We start from the raw sequence: 26,725 nt of genomic DNA, 5'->3' as shown, positions 1-26,725 counted from the left end.
ATATATATATATAGTAGACAATGACCCGGCACTGTGCAAGCCCCCACTTCCAAACGAGGATAGATAGCAGTCAGCAATTGCGTGGCACTCAGGACGTCCTGACGAAATTTCTATAAAGAAATGAAACGTTGATAACTATTACAGTGTCTGCCGTTTATTTATGAGAGAAGTATCCAGAGTGCCACGCAATTGCTGTCTGCTATATATATATATATATATATATATATATATATATATATATATATATATATATATATATATATATATATATAGTAGTAGTAGTCAGGATCCCTTAGCACAGGAATAACACGTCACTGCAGCATGAAGTTCAAAAGAAGTAAGACTTTAAATTTATTGCATAGCCCCCCTGGTGATAATATATATATATATATATATATATATATATATATATATATAAATATATATATATATATATAAAAAAAAAAATATATATATATATATATATATATTTATTATCACCAGTCACTTTAAGCATTTTTGCTTTTTTTTTTTTTTTTTAAATAATTTTTATTGATGAACTGTACGGTACAAGCCAATAAACATTGTTACAACTGTTCGAAAACATAACCAACGTAGTTACATTTGTATAATTTGAACAGTGAAAATTCTACATTTGTCAGATGTACATTAAAAGAATTTAACTCAAACAGTGATTGTCGTTCCTTATTTCTTGGGTCACACAAGTCGCTTTCGGATGGGTGAGAGAGGAAAGAAAAGAAAACAGCACATACATTTTCCCTTCACGCATATCTACACTTTCGCCACGCCTGAGGGTCTTGTTAAAAGGGGTGAGCATTATGTTGCAGTATCATTAGATTGTACCAGGAAGTTAGTTGTACGGCCTTCCTTAGGGTAGCTTTTACAGGTTCTGGTAGTGATTTTACGTGTGGTAACCAAATAGCGAAGAATTTTTGAGCCCTTGCGTCTTTATTCAGGGACATCTCAAGCCAATCCATTTGAAATAAGTGCGTTATCCGGGGCGTTAGCAGGGATATGGACAGTGTATTAGAATTTATCCACTGTGATAAGATAGTTTTACGCGCTGCTGCAGCAATTTTTGCTAGAAACTTTCTTTGCCCTGCAGATTGGCGGACTGTATTGGGGGTTGGGTATACATCCCATAGCGCCCACTCAGGCGTGACGGAAAATGTGATATTATATTGTGATTTGGCATAAGTACACACCATATCCCAAAATGTTCTTACTTCCGGACAGCTCCACATACAATGTAATATATCAGCGTTTGGAGTCTTGCATTTAAAACAGCATGAATCCTCCGCTATGCCCATTAACTGTCTTCTCTTTGGAGTATAATATACCCTATGCAGAAGTTTGTATTGCATCTCCATGTATGAGGCTGATATCATTGTCTTGTTCAGCTTTACAAATGCCGATAGCAGGGAAGACAATGATATGGCCGGTAGGTCTGTGGTCCACTTTGCCATCCCTGAGTCAAGGCTGTCTATGTCAATCTGCCTTTTAATATGGAGATATAGTAAAGAAGTGCTACATGGTCTGGATTGTGCATGTTTGATCATTATATCCAGACCTGCTGCCAAATCTGTCTATGGGATCTTTCTGATTTGGCTGGCTACATGACTTTTTAACTGGAAGTATACATATATGGGCAGATTCACTTCTGGGTATTTTTCGCAAATTTGTTGGTAAGATAGGATGGGGTCGCTCTCGTTACACATAAAGTGATGCAGCTGTCTGAGTCCTATTGCCTCACAGCGCCTGGTCAGGCCCATGTTTTGGATTATACTTCTGCCAGAGTTTATATTATAGTGAATTGAATTAAAAATAGTGTCGTGTGTGGACAGTTTTAACCTTGAGCGCGTCGTCCTCCACGTTTTACACGTTGTGGTCAGTAGTGTATTCCCTGCCACCTCAGGTGGGTAGTCAGTTGGTCTCATGTGGAGAAGGCTTGATAACGGGATGTTTGGGCACATGGCTTGTTCAAGCACCGTGTCAGCATAATTGTTAGTAAGATTAATCCAATCGATGGCATATCTGAAATTGGCTGCCAGCATATAGCTCTTAATGCACGGTAAGTTTACCCCTCCCAATGAAACATGTTGTGACAGTTTATATAAGGAGATTCTCGGCTTCTTCCCTTCCCAGATAAATTTACTGAATGCTGTGTTGATAGTGCGCAGGTCTGTGTTCGTTATTAAGAGTGGGAGCATCTGGATGGTGTACAATAATCTCGGAAAAGTGATCATTTTGATCATATGGCACCTCCCCAGATATGACAGAGGTAAGGCTTTCCAAGATCTAAAGTCTGACAATGTTTTGGTTATTAAGGGTGGGTAATTTACTTCATATAATCACGTCGGGTCTGCCGGTATTGTTAAACCCAGATATGTTAGGGAGCCCTCAGCCCACAGGAAGGGAAACTCTATTTGCCATCCCATCCTGGCCCCTCTATGTAGTGCCAGTGCCTTGGTTTTTGATTTATTGATCTTAAAACCTGATATGTCTTCGAATTCGTTCAACAATTTAAGAAAACCAGGAAATGCTTCCTGTGGATTGGAGAAGTAAAGCAGAAGATCATCGGCATACGCCGAGACCCTCAACTCCACATCCCCACATTTTATCCCCTGCCAGTCTCTCCGAAGGTGAATGAGCCTGATCAGTGGGTCAATTGCAAGATCGAACAGTAACGGGGAAAGTGGGCATCCTTGCCTGGTGCCCCTAGCCAAGGTGAAGTTGGTGGTGTTTAGACCGTTAACAGTGAGGACTGCTGTGGGGTTGTGGTAAAGTTTACGAAAAAAGGATATAAAACTTACTCCAAACTGTTGTGTGTGTAGCACCCTCAAGAGATGGGCCCAAGACACCCTGTCGAAAGCTTTATCAGCATCACAGCTGACAAGCAGGGAGCTTCCATTTTTCACTCTATAGGCTTTGGTGATGGCAGCTATTACTTGCCTAATATTGTGTACTGAAGATCTGCCTTTTACAAAGCCTGTCTGGGATGGATGAAGCAGCTTTGGCAGTATACCCTGTAGCCTGTTGGCTATTATTGTGGTTAGTATTTTTAAGTCCTGGTTTAACAGGGAGATTGGCCGATAGGAGTCCACCAGGTCTGCATCTTTGCCTGGTTTTGGTAGTAGGATGATGCGGGCCTGGTTAAAGTCAGGGGGGGGAGGGCTACTGCCATCTAATACAGAGTTATAGAGTGACAACAGATGTGTTTTAAGATGTGGTAGGAGTATCTTATAATATTCTGCTCCTAGACCATCTGGGCCTGGTGTCTTGCCTTTTGGGAGGCCTTTTATTGTAGCCTCTAATTCCATTTCTGTGATAGGGGCTGTCAGGGCGTCCCTTTCCGATTGAGTTAAGGTTGGTAGAGCCGCTCGCCTGAGGAAATCCATACCTAGTGCTGGGTGATCATTTGGCGGGGAGTATAGTTCCTTGTAATAATCTAAGAAGGAGTTTGCAATGTCTGTTGTGTTTGTGTGGAGTTTTTGGCCTATCTTTATTTTTTTATATGCGGGTGGGGTCTCTGTCCACGGACTATAGAGGCTAATAACTTTCCAGATTTATTTCCCCATCTAAAATATCGGTGTTTCTGGAAGTCTATCAAGCCTTGCGCTTTCTCTGTGCATAGGGTGTCATACAATGCTTTGGCGTCTTGATAGCTTTGTTTGTTGGCTGGGGTATCGTTTCTTAGCAATTCTGCGTAGGTTTCAGAGACAGTAGTGCTCAATTCTAGGAAGCGAGCGTTCATTTTCTTTTTTCTAGTAGCTACGTGTGCAATAATATGTCCCCTTAGTACAGGTTTGGATGCTGCCCAAAACAAATTGGTGTCGTCTATATGTTGAATGTTGTCATCTATGTAGTTAAGGAAGTGTTGCTTCAGTTCTAATTGAAAATGGGGGGAATCTGCCAAGTATGATGGAAATCTCCAGTTATGGGAGTAGTGAAAGGGGGTGAGTAGTGTCAGTTCGAACCAGATGGGGGCGTGGTCTGAGACTAAAATGGGTTCAATTTTTGCCTTTGTGACTCTGTTTAAGGTGTGTGTGGGAATTAACCAGAAGTCTATCCTCGAAGAGGTGTTATGGGGGTGAGAGTAAAAGGTGTAGTCCCGCTCAACGGGGTGTAAGTAGCGCCACGGGTCTGAGAGACCTATCGAGCTCATCATTAGGTCTAGTGCAGGAGGTGGTGTGATCCTTTCCCCATTGTTACTTTTATCCAAGGATTGGTTAAGGGTGGTGTTAAAATCTCCTCCTATCACAATGTGGCCTTCCGCCCAGCTTTGTAATTGGACAAACAATTCTGTGAAAAAAACTGTGTTGGGACCATTGGGCGCATACAATGTCACAATAGTATACAGTTCCCCTTCCAGCTTTATTTTCAAAAGTACATACCGCCCTTCTGGGTCTTCTAAAGTGTCTAACACCTCATGTCTCACCAAGTTGTTGATAATGATGAGAACTCCCCGTCTCTTACTTGTGTATGAGGCCTCGTAAGTTTTAGTGAACCAGTTACCCCTAAGGACATTTGGATCCCCTTTCTTCCAGTGTGTTTCTTGCAGCATCGCCACATCTGGTTTCAACCTCTTTAAATGTTGCAAAACTTTTTTCCTTTTGATCGGGGAGTTCATGCCCTCCACGTTCCATGACAGGAACCGTAATTGCGTGCGTGTAGTTGATGTGGCGTTAATGTGTGTGCCTATCCTAACCTATGCCAGTTCGTGGAGGCTTAATAAGTGTGTCCCTTTTTTTTGGTGGTGATGCCTCCGTCCCAGCGAGCAGAGACATTTCCGTTACATAAGTTCTATTTGTGCCTCTTACTTGTGACCCATTCAATTGTACTGAAATGTACCTAACAGTTCTATCAAAGTTTATATTTTTATGAACCCAGTTGTCAGGCCAACCTTGCCTGAAAAACATGTTAACATTTTGCTTAAGCAAAGGGGCGAGAGAGGGGGGAGGGGGAGACATTTTAACAATCGTATCTGCCGCTAGGGCAACTGGACCCAATAGGGCCTCTGCGTCTAACAGTGTAAAACGTAACCAGCAGTACCATAACATTATCAACATTATGCATCGCATGCATGGGTATATACTTGCGAGTCCTTAGTGTGGGTTGTCACTCGGCGTCCATTGCTGGGGGTGGTTCATCATTGATTGAGTCCAAAAAGTTCTGTGCTGACCCCACTGTGTCGAAGAAGTGTTGCTTGTTGTTATGCTGAACTCTCAGCTTTGCTGGGTATAACAGGGCAAAGCGTATACCTGAATCAAAGAGTGCCTTGCATACTGGCGCAAATTCTTTACGTTTCATTGCCACCTGGTACGAGAAGTCCTGAAACAACCGTAGTCTCTCGCCCTGGTACCGCAGATCTCCTTTTTTTCGGTATGCCTCCAGCACTGCCGTTTTTTCCAAATAGTTAAGGAATTTGAAGATGACTGGCCTCGGTCTTCGCCGTTTATCTTGGGGGTCAGGGCCTATTCGATGAGCTCTTTCAATTTGCATCATGCCCGAGGCTGGTAAACATTGGAGTTCTTCCGGCAGCCACTTAGAGACCAATTGTAGCAGGTCACGGTGTTTGACCGATTCTGGCAGGCCTATCAGGCGTAGGTTGTTCCTGCTGTCTCTGTTTTCTAAATCTTCCAGCTTTGCCTGTATGGCTGTGATAGTAGACTCCTGTTGCGCTATTGTATTTTTGGCTGCTGCAAGATCGTCTTCTACATTGGAGATGCGTTGTTCCGCTTCCTCAAATCTCGGGCCATATTCCCCCAGTTGCGTTACCACCGACTCTATGGCCTCCCGTATTCCTGAGAGTTTCTCGTCTAACAGGGGCGAGAGCACTGCGGCGATTTCTTGGATATGTGCTGTTGCCACGGTGTTGTCTGTTGGGGGTTCTGGTTCTCTTGGCGTTCGTTTGTGTGGGCGAGGCTGGCGGAGTAGTCGTGTGGGGCGATGTAGCTTTCGTTTCTTTATTTTTGGCAGCAGTCCCACCCCTTCCTCCCTTATTCGCTTTTCCTACATATTTATCCATCGTTGGTCTGCTTGTTTGAGATAGGCCCGTATGCTGCAGAGGTGTCCGACCAGTTGATCTGTGGCTTAGGGCTTAGGAAATGCCCCGCCAGCCGCAGTTGTTCGTGTTTCAATTACCAATATAGGGATGAGCAATTTGTTTTGTAATCACTTGTAAACGTCACTGTAATCTTCACAGGGGGACAGTGTAAACTCTGTCTGGTGCACAGCGTGGATTTTGGTGAACCGATTAACAGTTCATGAGGCCGTGAGGTGACCTACTAGGGTCTGTGGCGGCAGTTTGGTGTACATAAAGCACTGCACCTCTTCAAGGCACCTCCCCAGCCCGTATAGCCTTTAGATTTTCCTGTTCTCCGCTGCTGGGCAGGATTATGTGGAGCTGGTGGAGGGCATGGGGGATGGGGGTGCCTCAGGTGATGTCTTCCCCTGTTGCCGGAGCTGTGCTCCTCCGCTGCCAGTGACTAAGATGGCGGCTGTGAAACCGCGGTGACCCCTTGTGGAGTAGTGGCTATGTGGCGCCTGCCAGACTTTGGTTTAGGGGTGCTGCAGTGTGGGGGGAGACATGTGGGGCACCCAGCCCGCTGAGGTGACCCGCTGCCCTCCCCAGTCACTCGCCTGTAAGACGCGCCGCCACAACCAAGATGGCGTCCGGCAGTCTCCGTTCCGCTGCTCTAGTGGCTGGTGTATTGTTGCTCCGGGGGGGGGGGGGTCCCGCCGGTGCACTGTTACTCGAGGTGCTCAGGGGGGTCTCACCCGGCTGGCGCGCTCCTGTCCGGTGCGGCTCCCGACCCGGGTGCTGCTGGCTCCTCTGCGTCTGGCCCGACGTCACGCGCCGAGCGGTTGGTGAGGCTGCTGTCTGCCGCGAGTGGATGCTGCTGAGGTGCCGCTTGCGGTGATGGTGGGTCCCCCGCTCTCGCCGCCGGGTGTTCTCTGGGCACGCTGTTCTGTGGTCCTGGCTGCTGTCGCTGCTCAGCCGAGTGTGGAGCCGGGCGGTCACCGCTGCTTCTCACTGTTAACGAGAGGTGCGCATCCAATATGGCGCCCGCTCCGATGCGGCGTCTCCTTACTGCCGCGGGTTCCGGGGATGTTACTGCGGTGGGGAGCTGGGCAATCGCCCCTTACCCACCACTATCTCCTTGGCCGAGAATGTGGGTGCTTTCCACGTCCTCTCTGCCCGTGTGTGAGCCCCTGGATTTCGGTGAGGGTCCCGGGGCTGGAGAGCTCAGCTAGAATGCGGCCATTAGCTAGGTCCGCCCACCGGAAGTCCGCATTTTTGCTTTTAACAAAATATATCCTCTCCTTTGGCCCCGTGTACTCCATCCAAGTTCCATACCTACGGATGAGGAGGACCAATCAGGAGACAGACACAAGAAAGACATTGCTACAAGAGATCTTCGTCTTTTCTGGTATGCTTATCAGCCAGGGTTTGCCCATGGGCAGCTCTGATAGAATAATGGGGATTAATTTTATATGGAGCCCCGTTGGTTTCACAGCAGCACCACCTGCTGGCTCTGTGGGGTTAGGGCAGATGGTGTATTCTAGAAGCACCTTAGCCACGTCAGTCCATTTACAGGGTGCTGCAGCCGGGGCCCATCCCTTGGCATCCTGGGGAGGAGGTATGTCCACTCCCTCATGGCAGGGTTGCCATTCAGTTTCATTGGCCCAGGGCTCCCCCATTAAGGGTTTCCCCCAGCAGTGGGCGCCCCCTGGGTCCCCTTATTTTCAGTCACCGGTGGGTTGGGGTTATGGTGCTTGGCCTCAGGTAGCACCGTGGAGACACCAGGCTGCTTCAGGTGTGTCACCGCATTATTCCACAGGCTTTCAAGGTGTCCCTACTAGTTAGCCTCTTTTGTGGTCCATGGGGGCGCAGGTTTACAGTCCGCATAGTTCTGCCGGGTACGGGTGGGAACATGGTTTCGGCCCTTCTGGCCCTTGGCAGCCTCAAAGTGGGTCAGGAGTGTCATTACCTCATGCTGGGGGCAATGCTCTTGGGTTGCAGGGTGTTTTTGCTCCATTGGGGGTTCCTCCTCTGCCTAGGGGCCCACCGCCTAGTGCTACGGTGTCAGCACCACCTCCCCCACCATCGGCTTCTGCCGCGGGGTCGGGAGAAAGGGGTAGTTTGTTGTCTTCTCCCCCCCCTCCCATTATGTGTTCACAGAATACTAGCATCCAGGCGACGCCGGTGGTTTCTAGGAGAAGTCGGGAGGTCAGAGAAGAGACGAGGACTGCCGCTGGGATTGCGTCAGCTGGTTCCGGGTTGGCCATTGCGGCCGATGAAGCTCCGGGGACGTCTGGTGCTGGTGACTGTGCAGTTGCTAATTCTTCCTGTGGTTCCACTGACAGTGACAGCAGTAGCGTGGGGTCGGATTCCCCGCGTCGCCCACGCAAGTTAGCCAGGCTCATTGCGTGGCATGTAGCGAAAGCAACCAGTAAAGATAAGGTCGCTGGTACTGCTCCGCCTCCTACGGAGCCCCCTTTGTTTACCGAGATGGTGCATTGTGCTAATACCGCGGTCACTAGGGGCCTCCGGAAGAGGATTAGGGAGAAGATTAAGAAAGGGAAGTACGTTGACATGTTCACCCTTACGGAGGACATGAGGCAGGCTTTTGATAAAGCAAAAAAGGCTGATGGCATTGGGAAAAATACTTTTAGGAATTTCCATCAGTGGTTGAGGTTTTTTTTGGTGTTTGTCGCTTGTTGACCAGGCCTGCTGAGTATCCCAACGTTGTGAAATATTTGTTTCTGGTGCATGAGATGAGGGTTATTCTTAAAGGGAATACGACGAGAAGTTTCATCTCAAGCCACCAAGGTCGTAGGCAAGGGCAAATGTTTTGCCTTTAACGATGGTAAATGTAGTAAGGGGCAAATTGTCGTTTTCGCCACTCCTGCAGAGTGTGTAGGGCCAATCACCCGGCAAAGGATTGTACCGCAGGTCCAGCTGGTAAATCAGCTGATTCCGGGGTGACCGGTGGAGGTCACAAGTAAGGCGCATTCGCCTAATGTGGTTGCTGAGCTTTCTAGATGGCTCAGGGGATACCCGGACGCCACAGTGGCTAGTTTTTTGTATGAAGGTTTTAGTTTGGGTTTTCGGTTACCTATTGAGGGTGTGGTTCATGTTGTGGCCCTAGGAATTTGAAGTCCGCCAGGGAGTTTCCGCATATTGTTCGGCAGAAAGTTGATGCGGAAATTAGGTTGGGGTGTATGTGTGGCCATTACCATGAGCCTCCTATTCAGAGATTGTGTATTTCCCCGGTGGGGGTGGTACCTAAAAGCACCCCAGGAAAGTTTAGATTAATACAGCATCTTTCTCACCCACATGGTGGCTCGGTTAATGATGCTTTACCGGAGGAGCTTGGCAGGGTTAGGTACCAGCTGTTTAAGGAGGCCCTTTGTTCAGGATTGTGGGCAGAGAGCATTAATGGCGAAAGTGGATATTGAATCCGCTTTCAGGTTGCTCCCGATTCACCCCGATTCTTTGCGGTTTCTGGGTTTTAAATTAGGTGGGGAGTTCTTCGTAGATAGATGTTTGCCGATAGGTTGTTCAGTTTCTTGTGCCTATTTTGAAAAGTTTAGTTCATTTCTGCACTGTTGCATTCAGAGAGTCTGGGTTGTCAGGGTATTGCCCATTATCTAGATGATTTTCCGTTTGTAGGTCCTGAGGATAGTGCAGTTTGCAAGAGGTTGTTAGAAGCCACGGAGCAGGTTCTGGGGTCATTGAGGGTTCCCATACCAGAGGGCAAGACTGAGGGTCATACTCACTGTCTTTGTCATCTCGGGATCGAGATTGATACGGAAGCAGGTTGCTGCCGCTTACCGGCGAGCAAGGTGCATAAATGGTTGGGCCTCATAGAGGACTGTTTGGCCAAGCGGAAGGTGCGTTTGAAACAGGTTCAGTCTTTGCATGGGTGTTTCAATTTTGCATGCAGGGTGATCCCAATGGGGCGGGTATTTTGTCGGAAGCTGGAGCGGGCAACCGCTGGGGTTGTCAGGCAGCATCATTCGGTTTATCTCTCCAAAGAAATCAGGGATGACTTGCGAATTTGGTCTTCATTTTTAGTGTCGTTTAAGAGGGTTGTGTTGTGGCATGCTCCTCCTTGTTAAAACAGTGCGTTACAGCTTTTTACCGATGCATCTGGCAGTGTAGGTTTCGGGCCGTTTTTCGGTTTGGATTGGTGTGCCAGTGAGTGGCCTGCCTCATGGGTTGACCGGGGTTTCACCAGGAATTTGCTGTTGTTGGAATTGTTTCTGATTGTGGTGGCTCTAGAGTTGTGGGCTCGTGAGTTAGCAGACAGGCAGGTTGTTTTTAGGTGTGATAACATGGGTGTAGTGCATGCCATCAACAATCAAAGGACTTCTTGCCCTCTAACCTTGCGGTTACTCAGGCATTTAGTCTTGCAGTGTTTGCGTTTTATTGTGGTTTTCTCAGCCAGTCACGTGCCTGGCATTGATAACAGGATCGCAGATGCCCTGTCCCGTTTTCAATGGGTTAGGTTTCGAGAGTTGGTGCTGGGTGCTGTGGTTGTGGGTTTACCCTGCCCACTTTATATCTGGCAGATTATCGAGCCGGTATAGTTGGATTGGCCAGGAACGCTTTGGCACCTTCCACGCAGAAGGCTTATGATGCGGCTTGGAGAGATTGGCAGGCCTTTCTTTGTAGGTATGGTCGGGAAGGTGAGTCTTTGGAGGATAGGTTGTGGGTCTTTGTATGGGAGCACTACAAAACAGGTAGGGCGAAGGGGGCCATGTCTGCTGCCCTTGCGGGTATTGCTTTTCATTCGCGTCTACGAGGTCAGGAGGACCCCACTCGGTCTTTTGTCTTGGCAAAAGCGATGAAGGGTTGGGCGAAGGCGAAACCGGTGAGTAAAGATTTGCGTCGGCCTATTGATTTGGCATTGTTAAGGGACTTATCAGGGTTTTGGCGGAATTTGGGGAGTCCTCGTTTGAAATCTTGCTGTTTCGGATGGCCTTTGTTTTGGCATTTTTTGGAGCTTTCAGGGTTAGTGAGCTAGTCGCCAGGAGCAAGTTTGATGAGAATTTCGGTTTGCTTTTTAATGATGTTCAGGAGGCTGTAAAGATTATATCACCATTTGTTACAGCGCACACACCTCCATAGACCAAAAGTAATCCGGCCCTGGCTTCCAGGTTGAGCTGGCGTGCACCTCCCTAGGGGCGCACGCTCCGCACTATAGAGGATTTAAAGATGTAGCACAGAAATTTTCAGAAATTATTATTGAGGTTAATAATAGCGTAGGAACAAAAAAAACCACCCAAATTCTGTGATTTTAGCTGTTTTGTTAAAAAAAATACAGATCCAAAACCCGATGGGAGATCCAGATCGAAAAACAAAAACACAAAACACGAAAAATGCCTGATGCACACCCCTACTTGTGACACATTTTTAAACTCAGGATATGGGCCAGATTCAGACTTGATCGCTGAGCTGCAACATTTTGCATCCCATTACTCAGCAAGTCGCCTCCCCACTAGAGCAAAGTCCCACCCTTGTGCACAGCTGCAAATGTGAATTCAGCTGTGTGACTCAGAGGAAATCCATTTGTAATCACTCACCATCAAATGTATTCCCCACCTCCCGCCATGTGCAGCAGCTGTGTAAGCTTAGACTTACTTGGTGCTTCAATGCCCCTGCAGCGACCCTCCCTCTCAACAGCCAGGAGCCATCTGCATTTTTTTTCATGGCACTCCCAGAAAACACTGGGGTGCCATCAATAAATGCCGGCCACCTGTCAATCTTGTTGTGAACAGCCAGCGATGACAAGCCATCACTCTTTGTTTGCAGTGAGAACTTCATGGGGTACGGTCTCCCAATAATCGGCAGGACTGTGAATTTGCAGCCTTGTAAAAGGGTCTGAATCATGCACTTAGCTCATGACACCTCTTTCAAAACCACAAGGCTCTTCTCAACACCAGTACAAAAGTATCCACACATCCACCTGAAATGTCATTCAGTGGACATTTGACATGCTGAAGAGCAGGTTTCATTGTTTGTGCTGGATGTCTCTAACCTTTTTTATGATGCAAAAAAAGTAGCTGTCATCAAACAAGTGCTGGGCCAGGGTTATGGTGACCTATGAGACATCGCCCTATGTATTTTGGCCTCTGTTGTTTTGGTAAGTGTTTATAATGTTCAAAAAACAATGTACAAAACATACCGTATTACCATATATACACAATAAAGAAATATAATGAACAATGTTTTTATCATTCTAAAAATGTTTACAATATGAATGATTAACAGGACTTACACAGTTAAGCAAACCAATCATTTCAGCAACAGGGTCTGCCAGAACTGTGGCTGAAATGATTGGTTCATTTAGACCCCCCAAAAAAGAGATGCAAGATGGAATTGTCTTTGGGCCCACCTATTTTCGGATTGTGGGAGGGAACCGGAGTACCCACAAGAAAACCCATGCAAGCAGTGAGAATATACAAACTCCACACAGTAAAGGCCATGGTTGGAATTGAACCCTTGACCTCAAGGCTGTGAGGCAGTAATGTAAACTATTACACAGTCTGTGCTGCCCAATTTGACAATGCTACCAGTGTTGTGAGATCATTACATCTGGACCAATTCCAACACATCCCATGTTTTGCTCACACAATTAATTTGATGGTGGTGCTGAATTTGTTTAAAAAATAACAGGGGAGTAAAGGAGATGCTGTAGCTGGCCCGAAAAGGGTGGTCAATTAGTTGAATGTAAATCACTATATTTCGGCCACCGTACTTGATCCCAGATTTAAGCCTGTATATTTATTTCCGATGGCCAAAAATCTACAGAGGTTAAAAGAGCTGTTGGTGAGAAAATTGTCAGCTGAAGCAGAACGTGACACGGCAACATCTCCATCTTTATCTTCTCTGGCAACTTCCAGAGAAAACCAGTTTTTCCAAAGACACCCACTTCAAATACGGACATGTCTACAGTCACTGCATATGATGTTGTCGACATTGAAAGAATAAATTACCCCCCCCCCCTTCAGTGTGTACTCAGAAAGAGTTTTTAGCGCAACCGGGAAGCTTTTCAGCAATCAGTGTAGGAGGTTACCTCCCCAAAATGTGGAACACATAATGCTCATCAAAATGAATTACAAATTCCATTAGAAAGACCTTTACCAACAATTACCTCAACAAAGTACAGAGGTAATTAATTAATAGTCTGTGAAGATGAGGATGTACACACTGATAGGGTTGAGGAATCGGAGATGATGATGACATCTTGCCTCTGTAGAGCCAATTTGTGCAGGGAGAGATTAATTGCCTCTTTTTTGGAGGGTCCCCAAACAAAACATTCATTTGAGGCACAAGACATAGCATCACCCCATAACTGATGTGGCAGAAAAGGCAGCACCCCTGGATTTGTACAACACACAGGACAGCACCCCATTCTTGCCTTTTGGCATGCATTGTTTCTATTAAAGGGCCTGTGGTTCTTTTCTGGTTCCATTTGTCGTTCATTGTGTTTTGCATGGGAACAAAACAGTTAGGATAATTCTCTAATCCAGTGGCGGATTGGCATGCCGGGACACCAGGTCAGAATCCGGTGGGCCAGCCCTTATGCACGCCAGAACGGCCACTCTCTCTACTTGCAGGGCTGTGGAGTGCAGACCGCAACTATGTGTCTGCCTCTGAGATCCCCGGCAGACAGCGCTGGGGATTTCTCGGACTATGGTGCGCACAGTAAGGTGTGCAGGGAGATGCATGCATAGGGATTCAGTATTGAATCCCGGCGGTCACGATCCCGGCGTTCAGAATCCCGACGCCGGAATCCGACAGCCGAAATGCCGACAAGGGGGGACGTGGATCGCCCTCCCTTGCGGGTTTGCTGCGCTCGCCACGCAGCGGGCCCGGGGCCTCGCTACGCTCGGCACACTTATTTATTCTCCCTCCACGGTTGTCGTGGACATGTGGGTGTATAATTGTGTATGCTGGGAGGTGGGGGATATGTATAATTATGTGCACTGGCAGGGGGGTTATAATTATGTGCACTGGGAAGGGAGGGAATGGTGTATGATTATATGCACTTGAGGGATGGCATATAATTATGTGTGCTGCAAGGAATGGCATATTATTATGTGCGCTGGGAGGTGGGATGGTGTATAATTATGTGTGCTGGCAAGGAGGTGTATATTGTGTGCTGGGAGTGGAGTTAATACATATAATTATGTGCGCTGGGAGTGGGTGGATGGTGTATTATGTGCGCGGCAGGATGACCTCATTTTGTTTGCTGGGGGGGCGTATAATTATGTGTGCTGGGGGATGGCGTATAATTATGTGCACTAGGAGGGGAGGTGGCGTATAGGGATGTGCTCTGGGAAGGGTTAAATGGAATTGTATGCCACTGGGAAGGGGTAAATAGCATTTTATTATGTGCGTTGGGGGTGGAATAATGATATGCACTGGGATGTGAGGTTATGGTGTATAATTATGTGCCCTGGGAGAGCAGAGGGGGTATGGCATAGTAATGTGTGCTGACAAGGGAAGGAATAGCATATTTATGTGCGCTGGAACGGGGGTGGCATATTAATGGGCGCTGGGGGGGGGGGTGGCATATTAATATGTGCTGGAGAGGGGTGCAGTGTGGCAATGGTCGTGTGTGCAGAATGCAGGATAGGATCTGCCGACACCACTTCTCCAGGAAGAGAGTTCCAAAGTTTGACTGCTCTGACTGTAAAGACATTTTTTCTTCTAGATGAACAAAATCTGAACAAATTTTTTTTTCTTCTAATCTAAACTCGTGCCCTCGTGTTCCTAGATTCCTTTCTAGCAGAAAAAAGGGTGATTCACAGTTCCTTATATTGGCCCCTAATATATTTATACATGTTGAGTATGCCCCCCCCCCCCCCTTAAACATCTCTTCTCTAGATATATATGGATTATATGCAGCCTTTGTACTCTTCATTTATATTATTAGAGGAAGCTTAATAGGCAAAGTATAATACAATTCTATACAATTTTTTTAATAATATACCCTTGCAACTGAATTGACAAATAAAAGTCAGTTGTTGCACAAATACTGGATTTTAAATTTGCTCCTTTCTGAAATTTTAGGAGAATCAGTCTGTATTAGCATACAATGAACAAGACCTTGCTAGTATTGAGTCACCATCACTCTGCCTGCATATTGCATTATTATAGGTATTTGTGCAATTGTATTAACCCCTTCCCGACATATGACGTACATGTACGTCATATGTCGGTTGCGGAGGAATCAAACCAGCTCACGGAGTGAGCTGGCTTGAAAGAGAGCAGGTAATGGCTGTATATTACAGCCAGGTACCTGCTCTCACGGCCACGAGCGGCGAGTTCGCCGATCGTGGCCGTTTAACCCTTTAAGCACCGCGGGCAAAGCGCCCGCAGTGCTTTAATAGCTGATCGGAGGGGGGGCGCCCCCCTCCGGCACCGATCGGGGCCCCCCGCGGCGAGATCGGAGGGTGCCGATCGGTTGCCATGGCAGCCAGGGGTCTAATGTAGACCCCTGTGCTGGCCATGACAGCATTTCTATTACATCCTGCCTGAGGCAGGATGTAATAGGAAGTGCTGAAAATCACTATGTTCAGCCATAGAGCTCTATGGCTGAACCTAGTACAGGCGATCGCGCCCCCTAGTGGTCAAGTACACTAGGGGGCCTTGTAGTAAAAGTAAAAAAAAAAAAAAAAGTTTAAAAATAAAAAAAAAATAAAAAAATATTAAAAGTTCAAATCACCCCCCCTTTCCCCATTTCACAAATAAAAATAAATAAAAAATGAAAAAAAAAACATATTTGGTATCGCCGCGTTCCTAAAAGTCCGATCTATTAAAATATAACATTAGTTATCCCGCACGGTTAAAGGCGTAAACGGGAAAAAATTCCCAACGCCAAAACTACGTTTTTTGGTCGCATCGCCTACCCAAAAAAATTTAAATAAAAGAGATCAGAAAGTCGCACATATCCCATAATGGTATTAATTAAAAAGTACACTTCAGCCCGCAAAAAATGAGCCCTCACCCAGGTCCGTAGGTGGAAAAATAAAAAAGTTATAAGCCGCAGAACATGGCGACGCGACGCAAATTAGAAAAACCGTAAAATTTTCTTTTTTTTTTTAGTGGTAAAACGTAATGAAAACTATATAAGTTTGGTATCACCGGAATCGTAACGACCCATAGAATAAAGATAACCCATCATTTTAAACGAACTATGAACTCCAAAAAAAACGTAACCAGCGCAAAATTGTGGAATTGCGTTTTTTTTTCCTTTTTACCCCACATTGAATTATTTCCTGATTCCCCAGAATATTATACGGTATAGTAAATGGTACCATTAAAAAGTACAACTTGTCCCGCAAAAAAAAAGCCCTCATGTGTCTATATAGCCGGAAAATTAAAAAAGTTACGCTTATTTGAACGCGAGGAGGAAAAAAAAAAAAAAGTTAAGAAAAAACGCCCCGTCGGGAAGGGGTTAAGAATTAAAGTGAGTTTAAATGTAATAGTGGCTGGGATGGTATGTAACCTCTTACCATTTGTTTATCTTAGTTTTATTGCTAGTGGGAGAGGGGCTCTGGCTGGGTGGGGTCTTAATCAATTAAGTTAGAAACAGCTTTTAGTATTTAGTGAGAATACTAGGCTGACACAGCCTGGCTGACTATTGATATTTTGTCAGCTTTTAAAGTAGGAAGATTTTTAAGTAGGGAAAAAAAGTTACATAGATTAAAGATTGGACTTAAACTGGACAGAAACTGCCAACCAACTTAACATCTTGATATCAAAGTGATTCAGAAAAACAGAAACTACAGCAACTCAGAAAACCAAGGGACTGCTTTGAGTGAGCTCACTTCATACTCACAACATACTACTCCTGGCTATCTGACTGTTCATCCAGCTTATCACCATTTCTGTAACTGCTAAAACTTTGAATATCACTGTTAATGCTTGTATTTGCACTGTCTGTTTTGAAAATGCCCAGCTGTACCTCTAATGACTTCACCACTTCTGCTCTTCCATTGATAGTAGGTGTCCCCCATCATTTTATTCTTGGTCCTCTTCTTCTCTATCTCTATATGTCCTCTCTGGGTCAGCTTATTTGCTCACTTAACTTCCATTATCACCTCTATGCTGATAATACTAAAATCTACCGCTCCTTTCCTGATCTCTCTCCTTCCATCCTCACTCATATCTCCAACTGTCTCTCTGCTGTCTACTCCTGGATGACCCAGCGCTTTTTTAGACTTAAAATATCAAAGACTAAGCTGATCTCTTCCCACCCTCCAGCATAAAACCTGACCATTTCTCATCCTAACCTACTGTTTATGCTCACTTCTTTCCCTTTTGTGTCACCCCTGTCTGTCTAACCCTCCCCTTTTAGAATGTAAGCTCTCACGGGCAGGGCCCTCTCTCCTCATGTGCCTTTCTTAGAATATATAAACCTCTGCCACCCTGATGATTGCTTCAGTGTCCTGTCCCCTGATGCAACTATCCATATTTACCATGTACTTGTCCTAAACTGTCTTGTACTGTAATTTGATATATGTTTTTGCTCCTAATTATGCTTTGTAAAGCGCTGCGGAATCTGTGTGCGCTATATAAGAAACTGTTAATAAATAAATAAATAAATAAGACCTGTATGACAGCATGACACTGCCTGATCCATGGGGAATAAGATAGGAGGGGGTGGAGTAACTAAACAGTTTGTGCTGAAATCTCACTCTAGCATATTTACAGATCCAGAAGTGACAAGGCACTGGATAGGACAACATGAAGTTTCTGGGGGTTCTCCTGGTGATTGGTGCCTGTACTGGACAGTTTAATCCTAATGTTAAATGTGGTAAAACTACAATTGTTCATTTGTTTGAGTGGCGATGGGAAGACATTGCTGAAGAATGTGAGCGGTATCTGGGACCAAATAGTTTTGGGGGTGTTCAGGTAAGAATGTATACTTGCTTTTTTGAATTCATAACCATATATAGAGATAATGGGTGAAATTTAATAGGATGAGAGAATCAGAAAGTGAGAGATTTGGTAAGAAATCTCCAGTTTGTTTTAAAGTGGCAATCATTTACACTGAAAAACCTGTTTGATTTTGAAGTGGAAATGATTGCCTCTTTAAAAACACTGAAGATTTCTTACCAAATCTCTCACTTTCTGAACCTCTCACCCTTTTAAATCTCACCACTGTATTAATTGTAGAAACAATGTATTCAGGGGATGCGGTCATTTGGTCTACAGCATGATGGTCAACAGTCATTAGGTCGACATGGGTCTAGGTCGACATGGGAAAAGGTTGACATGGTTCTAGGTCGAAAGGTCATTAGTTCAACAGGTCATTAGTTCGACAGTGTCTAGGTCGACATGGGGTTTTTCACTGTTTTTTGTGGTGACATGTTGTGCTGACAGGCGGTATTTCATGCCCTACCATCCACTAGGACGTGGTGGGAGAATAAAATAGTGTGCCGAGCGTATAGAGGCAGCGTGCCTGACGCAGTGCGAGCGCATCGGGCAATGCGAGGGGATGTGGTGCACTTTTAACTGTGCCCATGTCAACTGTGTTGACATTCAGGTAAAAAAACTGTGAAAAACCCCATGTCGACCTTTTGCCTGTTGACCTAGACATTGTCGAACTAATGGCCTGTCAAACTAATGACCCGTAGATAAGTAAATCTGTGGTCACGGCCAGAGAGAAGTGAAGTCCCGGCAGCGGCGTAACAATAGCCCCGCAGACACCCGGAGCCCATATTTTCTCAGTGCCTCCCCGCTACGGCGGGGTCAGCGGTGCTATAATTACACCCAGGGCTATTTTTCAGCAGGCTCCAGCAGGAACTGAGGCCCTTATTCTAGTTCACTCTTTCTGACAAAATATTTTTTAGATGGACAAAACCATGTGCACTGCAGGTGAGGCAGGTGTAAAACCCCACCCAAATCTAATTATCGCTGCACAAGTAACACCTGCCTCACCTGCAGTGCACATGGTTTTGTTCATCTAAAGCCCCCCATACACGGTCCGTTAATCGGATCCGTTGTGTGCTTAAACAGCACACATCGTATCGGATCGCATCCCTTGTGCATGCTTTGTGCATGCACTGCGATCCGATACGATGTGTACCTAGTACAAAAAGTATGTGCAGCACATACTTTTTGTACCGTATTATGTGATGCGCGGGAGCGCGCATCGCATAGTACAGAACGGAGCCGGACACAACGGAGCGTGTATGGGCTCCTTTAGAAATATTTTGTCACAAAGAGTAAACTAGAATAAGGGCCTCAGTTCCTGCTGGAGCCTGCTGAAAAACAGCCCTAGTTACGCCACTGCAATCAGCTCATACCTGCCATGTTACAGGATGGGTTTGAAAAAGATTTTACATAAAAATAAATATCAATTAATATGCAACATATAAAACCAATGACTAAAAGTATTCCTTTTAACTATGATATACTCACTGCTCAGAGTTTAATTGACTGATCAACCACCTAGAGTCTTTAATGTGCACTGATTAGGAATGTCCTTGCTCCTGAATAGTAGCAACAGATCCGTATGGTAAGTGTCTTTAAATATAAACCATACCTGCCTACCTGACCCTCTCCATGAGGGAGGAAACTCTCTGTTCCTGGACTTCCCTGGTAATGTATGATTGCCAGCAGAGCCAGCCTTATCCAATTTGAAGCCCTAGGCAAGATTTTTGTTGGCGACCGAACCCCCCCCACCCACCCTGCACGCCAATTTCCCAGCACGCCAATTTCCCAGCACACATGCGAATGGATGTTTAGCATAAACCTCCATTTGCAGCCTTGCACATGGAGGCGAAATCATCCGATGGTGTGCAAACCATTGGATGATTTGTAGAGTGCTCGCAGATCTAAGACACTGGTGTCAGATCTGCGGCTTCCCTGTATGTGAAGCGGGTGGGCAGCTGACATCTGCTGATGTCAGCTGCCCGCCCTCGACACCCACATTACAGGTGCAGTCTAATGGGAACGCCCATGAAATGCTGTGCATTCCCATGGGCATGACCCCTTGCTGCCGTGACATGCCCCCTTTTGACATTTGTCTGGGAGGCTGCTGCCCCTAGGCATAGGCTTACACTCTAGGCAATTGCCTAGTATGCCTATGCCCAGCTCTGATTGCCAGCACCTGTGGTGAAACACCTTTCTTATCAATTACCTAGCTCACCACAGGTGATGGCAATCATACATTACCAGGGAAGGCCAGGAACAGAGCATTGTCTCCCTCATGTAGAGGCTCAGGTAGGCAAGTATGATACAAACTTTGTATCCAAAGAACTATAACAGTTCTTTGTATCCAGTTGTCAAATGGACACTTGTAATAGATATTAAAGTATGTTTATGAGTTGGTGGTATAGAGCTCTCCAACCCACAGTCTGTAAAAACAGAAATAAACAAGCATGCCCAAGAGGGCTTGGATCACACCAACATTCAGATGCAATGTAGAGATATAGAAACGTGCCCAATGGAGTTTAGTTTTAACTCATGCTCAAAGGCAGGCATCAAAGTTTTTATTAAGCATCAATATCCTCCAGCCAGATTAGTACTCACGCTTAAGGGGACACTCTGACCCGGTTTACCACACTACCCAAATTGACTTTTTCGCTTACCATCGATATTCACAAGTGGTCTATCCACACAGCTGACACACTACCAGCCACGGCTCTCCTCAGCTGTAGCACTTCTTACATGCCGGCATATGGAAGCGCTAATCAGTGAGAGAACCGTCCTGGCGACCACGACAAATAACGGCTGCAGGACACGTGTGCAAACGGCGCAGCCGGGGCTGCCTGGCCACTCTGCATATAAAGGAACACGGAGGTGACAGCGTTAGTACTAATCCGATTGGAGGATATTGATGCTTGATAAAAACTTTGATGCCTGCCTTTTAGCATGAGTGAAAACTGAGCTTCATTGGGCACGTTTCCATATCTCTACATCAGGGTTGCCGACTTGCATAAAATCCTCTCCGGGAGAAGCCCGGAGAGGAATCTTTCATGACGAGTTTGGGGGGCGGGGCTTAACGGTGATGCCATAAAGCCCCGCCCCCATTACGGCAAATAGCCAAAATAACTGATCTCCATGGAGGGGGCAGAGCTAAAATGACATGATTGTGCCATTTTAGCTCCGCCCCCTCCTCTGAGACCTGCGGATTGCGGCATTTAAATCCAGCGATCAGGGGGGCTCATTGGGGGTCCCCCTGATTCCGGGAGGGTTGCCCACCCTTCCGGGGGCCGGGAGGGGGGACCCGATTTTCGGGAGAGTCCTGCAAATTCCGGGAGGGTCGGCAACCCTGCTCTACATTGCAACGGAATGTGTGTGTGATCCAAGCTTCTACAATATCACCTACACACCAATATGTGAAGAGAGACCTCTTACTCTCTTGCAAAACAGTGGAGGAATAAGAGGTCTCTCTTCAGATATTGGTGTGTCACCTTCATCTGTGAGTACTATCTCTTAAATAGGAAGAAGGTTTATCTTAAAGGACCCGAAATATGGGCTTGATTCACCACAGTCCTGTTTTTAGCTTTTTGTCTTATTGGGACAATGATCTGTATCCCCATTTATAGACCATAAATTGTGATACCCAGCAAGGGAACGATTCCCACTTAAGGATAACTTTAATGTCTATTCTGCAAAATTCCACCTTCATGAAGGTTACCGATTGATTACAATGTACTATACTATATGTAGAATATTCTCCGTTATATAGACTTTGCTTTTTTGCTATACCCCTGATGAAGTCGTTTAGACGAAACGCGTCGGTTTGCTTTGAATAAAAAGACTATGGGTGAGATTTAATAGGAGGAGAGATTCAGAAAGTGAGAGATTTGGTAAGAAATCTCCACTTTTTTAAAGCGGAAATCATTTACACTGCAAAACCTGTTTGATTTTGCAGTGTAAATGATTGCCGCTTTAACAAAACTGGAGATTTCTCACCAAATCTCTCACTTTCTTAATCTCTCATCCCAATAAATCTCACCCTATTTTTCTGAACGGAGTCCACATCTCATTCTATACAAAGATTGGATGATTACACCATGTTTTACATAACATTGTATTTTTGCTGTATTAGTTGATACTTATAGAGCGCACTCTGATAAAATCTCTTTTTTCTTACATTGTTGCTCTGTCTCTCACTAACAGGAGAGTCTTATCGTATATATATATATATATATATATATATATATATATATATATATATAATAATAATAATTTATTGTCACTACAACATTAAAAAATGCATAAGTGAAATTCAAAAATGAAAAGAGAAGAGAGATAAGGAAAATACTCATCACATCACATACTACAATTCAAACACAAAACAACAGATGGGAAAAAACTATTCCGCAACCGACTCGTATATATATATATATATATATATATATATATATAGAAGTAGAGTCCTGAACAGTACAGAACAACCGGCACCAGGAAATAAGGAAGTCCAAAGAGAAGTAAATTTCACTGACTTAGAGTCACAAACGTCACATAGTGACTCTGATCACTCCAATAAAAGTGCTTTTTTAGGAAACAGAGCGAGCAGTCGCAACAGGTCAAAAAAAGACGTAAAAGATGCAGGAGAGGGGGGATCAGGCACAAATACTCAAAAGGGCAGAGGAAAGAGGGGGGAACAGAAATAATGGTATTTAACCTTTCATCCTACAACCCCACAAAAGCAGAGATGGCGGTTCTGAACAAGGGCTTGTCCTTTGTTCAGACACACAAGCAGAAGCCATTTGAATGTGAAACCGAATTATTTCGATTTCATAGACAGCTGAGATTGAAAGATTACTTTCTTAGACAGCCTAAGAGTACCCCTGATTTAAAACCCTCACCCTTTCGTGTTAAGAGTGATTTTGACCCCCCCTCCCCTAATGCATCAATTGACACATTTATGCGGCTGGTCAAACAGGATGTTTTGCCCATCATTAAGAAACCTGTGAGATATTACTCTAATCTAACACAGGGTGAACAGCGGGCAATTAAATCCTTAAGGTATAATCCAGGCATTATCATCCGCCCCGCCGACAAAGGCGGGGGGGTGGTAGTGCTGGATAGGGAATACTACATCCAGGAAATCAAAGGACAATTGAGTGACCCTAACTGTTACTCTAAACTCACCTATGACCCTACACAGAAGTATAAGGGTGAATTCAACTCAGTTATCAAAATGGGTCTTATGAATAATTGGATAGATGAGCCGACTAGTGATTTTCTAGGGCAGGAGTTTCCCATTATACCTCTGTTATACTGTTTGCCTAAGGTGCACAAGTCATTGGTCTCCCCTCCTGGGAGACCAATCATTTCCTCTATTGGCTCCATCAGCCAGCCGGTCTCGCAGTACATTGATTTTTTCCTGCAGCCGGTGGTACAGGAGAGTCCGTATTTCTTACGTGACACCACTGATTTTTTAAATAAACTCAGTAAATTCGGTCAACCAATCGAAGGGTGTATGCTAGTGACACTTGATGTCGCCAGCCTATACACCAATATTGCACATGTTGAGGGTATTGGAGCGGTGCGAGAGTGTATCAGTGCCAGTCCAGTATATAAAGGTCCTCCCATCGATTTTTTGTTGTTATTACTGGAATTAGTTTTGAACAAGAATTATTTTTTGTTCGATAACGGATTTTTTTTACAGCGCCGTGGTACTGCGATGGGGTCAAACATGGCCCCATCGTATGCCAATTTGTTTATGTTCCAGTATGAAAAGCAACATATTTTGTCCAATCCCATTTTTTCCAGGTTCATCAAGTGTTACGTAAGGTACATTGATGACCTGTTCTTTATATGGACTGGCACTGAGACTCTTCTTAATGAATTTGTAATGTTCCTGAATAACATCCCTGGTAACATTAGATTCACCTCCAGCAGCAGCCCAGTGAGCATAAATTTTCTGGATGTACTCATTTCTATTAAAGATGGCATGTTTGTAACATCTTTATTCAAAAAGCCGACAGATAAGAATACTCTGTTACTCGCCACCAGTTTCCATCCCCAGCCGCTAAAACGCGGCTTACCTTATTCTCAGCTCCTGAGAGCAGTACACATCACGTCTGTTGCAACATCTCTGGACAGTGTACTCAATGACATGTGTCAACAATTCATTAAACGACAGTATGACCGCAAGGAGGTTTCTGAAGCCAGAGCCAAGTGTAAGGGTCTACAGAGGTCTGAGTTGTTATCCCCCAGGGTGAGGGACGAAAAGGAACAGAGGTTACACTTTGCGACAACCTATTCGGTTGCGTCAAAATCTATAAAGGAGTCCATTCTGCAGCATTGGCACATCCTACGCACCGATCCGATAATGGGAAAAATTTGTCAGTGTCCGCCTCTGTTCTGCTTCAAGCGAAGCCACAATCTAAAGCAGCAACTCACCTTTTCGGATATTAGCCCTAAAGTGGACCAGTCAAAAAATTGGCTCTCCAAGCCTGTTGGCTCACAAAAATGCTCCGGTTGTGTCAACTGTCGACACATGATCAAAGCAAACACATTTATACACCCCATCACAGGCAAGAGATACAGTTTCAAGCATACCATGGACTGTGAGACCAGATATGTCGTCTATCTGATTAAATGCCCATGTAACAAATTGTACATGGGCAAAACTATGCGAATGCTCAAGGAGAGAATAGGGGCACATAGGTCCTCTATAAACAAAGCCTATACTAAGATGGACACAAATACGCCCCCAGTGGCCAGGCATTTTGTGAACAGCGGACACTCGATCAGAGACTTTGCCTTTATGCCACTGGAACATGTGCCCCCTTTGAGGCGAGGTGGCGATAGGCACGCTTTACTTATGAAAAAAGAATGTTATTGGATATATGAGTTAAATTGTATGCGTCCTATGGGCTTAAATGAGGAGTTCTCATTTTCACCATTTATTCATTAATATGCATTTATGGTTAATACCTGCACCGCTCCAAATAACACTCTTGTTGAAAATGTTATATTTGATTGATGTGTTTTTTGCATAGCAGAGATGTATGGTTGTCTAGCGTGGGTCACATGACTTACAGGCTATGTGTGACACGTCAGACAACAACTATGCGATTCCGTTTTTTCACATGCAATATTTTTTCCCTTTTTCTTGTCTTTTTCAATGTCTTTCCGTGTATATATGTATATGTATTTTGTGAAATGCAGTTTTTGTGTTCCTGATCAGTCTTTATTCACGTAAATGACTGGCGTTTCTGGGCTACCATGGTAACTGCTATGAACTTGCGTCACTTCCGGGGACTGGGGAACCTATCTGCTGTCCTCCTCCAACATGAGCTGAAGATTAGTTCCACAAAGCCGTGTGCACTTTCGGTGCGCGGCGATGTTGGATACTGACGGCGGCAATGTGGAGGAGAGACATGGAGTGGGCGACCGTGATCTCTGTGATTAGCGCATCTGAAAGCAGGTGAGTGTGCCTTGTATGCCCTATAATACACAGGTCTTTTGCTCAGTATGTTGTCAAACCCTCTTGAAAAAGGTGCTGTTGCACCGAAACGGCCGTCGAGGAGACGGGAGTACTTACCTTGTATCTCAATGCCTGATGGGTGATGTATATCATGCTTTGATCTATTTGAGCCTGAAGATGTGTTTGCATTAAATAAGCACTAAAGAATTTCATTTGGACTTCCTTATTTCCAGGTGCCGGTTGTTCTGTACTGTTCAGGACTCTACTTCTATACAATTGTTACCTGGCACAGGTTTCTCAATATATGTTAGCGTGTGTGTTTGCTCTGTGGACTATATATATATATATATATATATATATATATATATATATATATATATATATATATTTTTTTTTTTTTGCAGATAGGTCCGGCACTGCACACTGCTGGCTCCTGCTCTCCTGATGTTTCTTGACCTGGGTGCCCGCTGGTCACTGGGGGTAAGCCCAGTGCATGTATACCATAACCAGAAATAAGCGTCACTCCAGGTGCTTGGAACAAAGTTTGTAACTGTATAGTGTCTACAGTGTTTCGGGCAATAGCCCGTCTACAGGACAAGTACAGTGGGATGGTGCAGCACTCAGCTATAGAATAAATTCACAACAATGCTGTGTTGGTTGTGAAATCAACATTTCAGTGCATGTTTATTGTGGCACTGATAGTGCCACAATAAACAAAAAAATATGCGTTGTTTTTTTAAGACGACCTGGACTACGGCGGAAAGAAGAGGACGGTATCTTCGCTGGAGGACCTTGGTGAGTAGGATTTTCTTCCACAGGTACCCCTATGGATTTCTTCGGATCCTGGACTGCGGACCCTGGAGTACCCTGGAGCCCCAGACCCTGGAGGCCCGGACCCCGGATCCAGGGACCTACATACGGGTTCAAGATAGGTAAGTATCAGTATGTATGTGTAATGTACTGTATGTATTAAACTTTTATTTTTCATGGTTGTCAGTGTTTTTTTTTTGGGATGCAGTTTAAATCCCGGCGGTCAGGATCCCGGCGTTCAAAATCCCAAAGCCGGAATCCCGAACGCCGGAATCCAGACAACTTCTTCTCCCCGTGGGTGTCCACGACACCCTCGGAGGGAGAAAAAATGAGTGTGCCGAGCGAAGCGAGGCACCGGGCCCGCTGCGTGGTGAGCGCAGCGAGCCCGCAAGGGGGGGCGATCCACGTCCCCCCCTTGTCGGGATTTCGGCGTTCGGGATTCCGGCGTCGGGATTTTGAACGCCGGGATCCCAACCTCCGGCTTTTCATGC

At 45.3% G+C, this 26,725-nt stretch overlaps 1 protein-coding gene across 1 annotated transcript in view; it reads left to right on the top strand.

Annotated features, from left to right (window-relative positions):
* Positions 1-17,719: 17,719 nt before the first annotated feature.
* Positions 17,720-26,725, top strand: part of LOC146026327 (alpha-amylase 1-like) — an 84,060-nt gene continuing 75,054 nt past the window's right edge. Inside the window, exon 1 of the mRNA XM_083156913.1 lies at positions 17,720-17,938. Coding sequence (XP_083013039.1) covers positions 17,771-17,938 — 168 coding nt within the window. The 5' untranslated portion in view covers positions 17,720-17,770. The remainder of the gene's footprint in view (positions 17,939-26,725) is intronic.

Source organism: Crinia signifera, chromosome 8, assembly GCF_055691185.1.
Source record: "Crinia signifera chromosome 8, ASM5569118v1, whole genome shotgun sequence".
Lineage (NCBI taxonomy): Eukaryota > Metazoa > Chordata > Amphibia > Anura > Myobatrachidae > Crinia > Crinia signifera.
The sequence above is the reverse complement of the archived record's forward strand: the minus strand, read 5'-3'. Positions and strand labels throughout refer to the sequence as shown.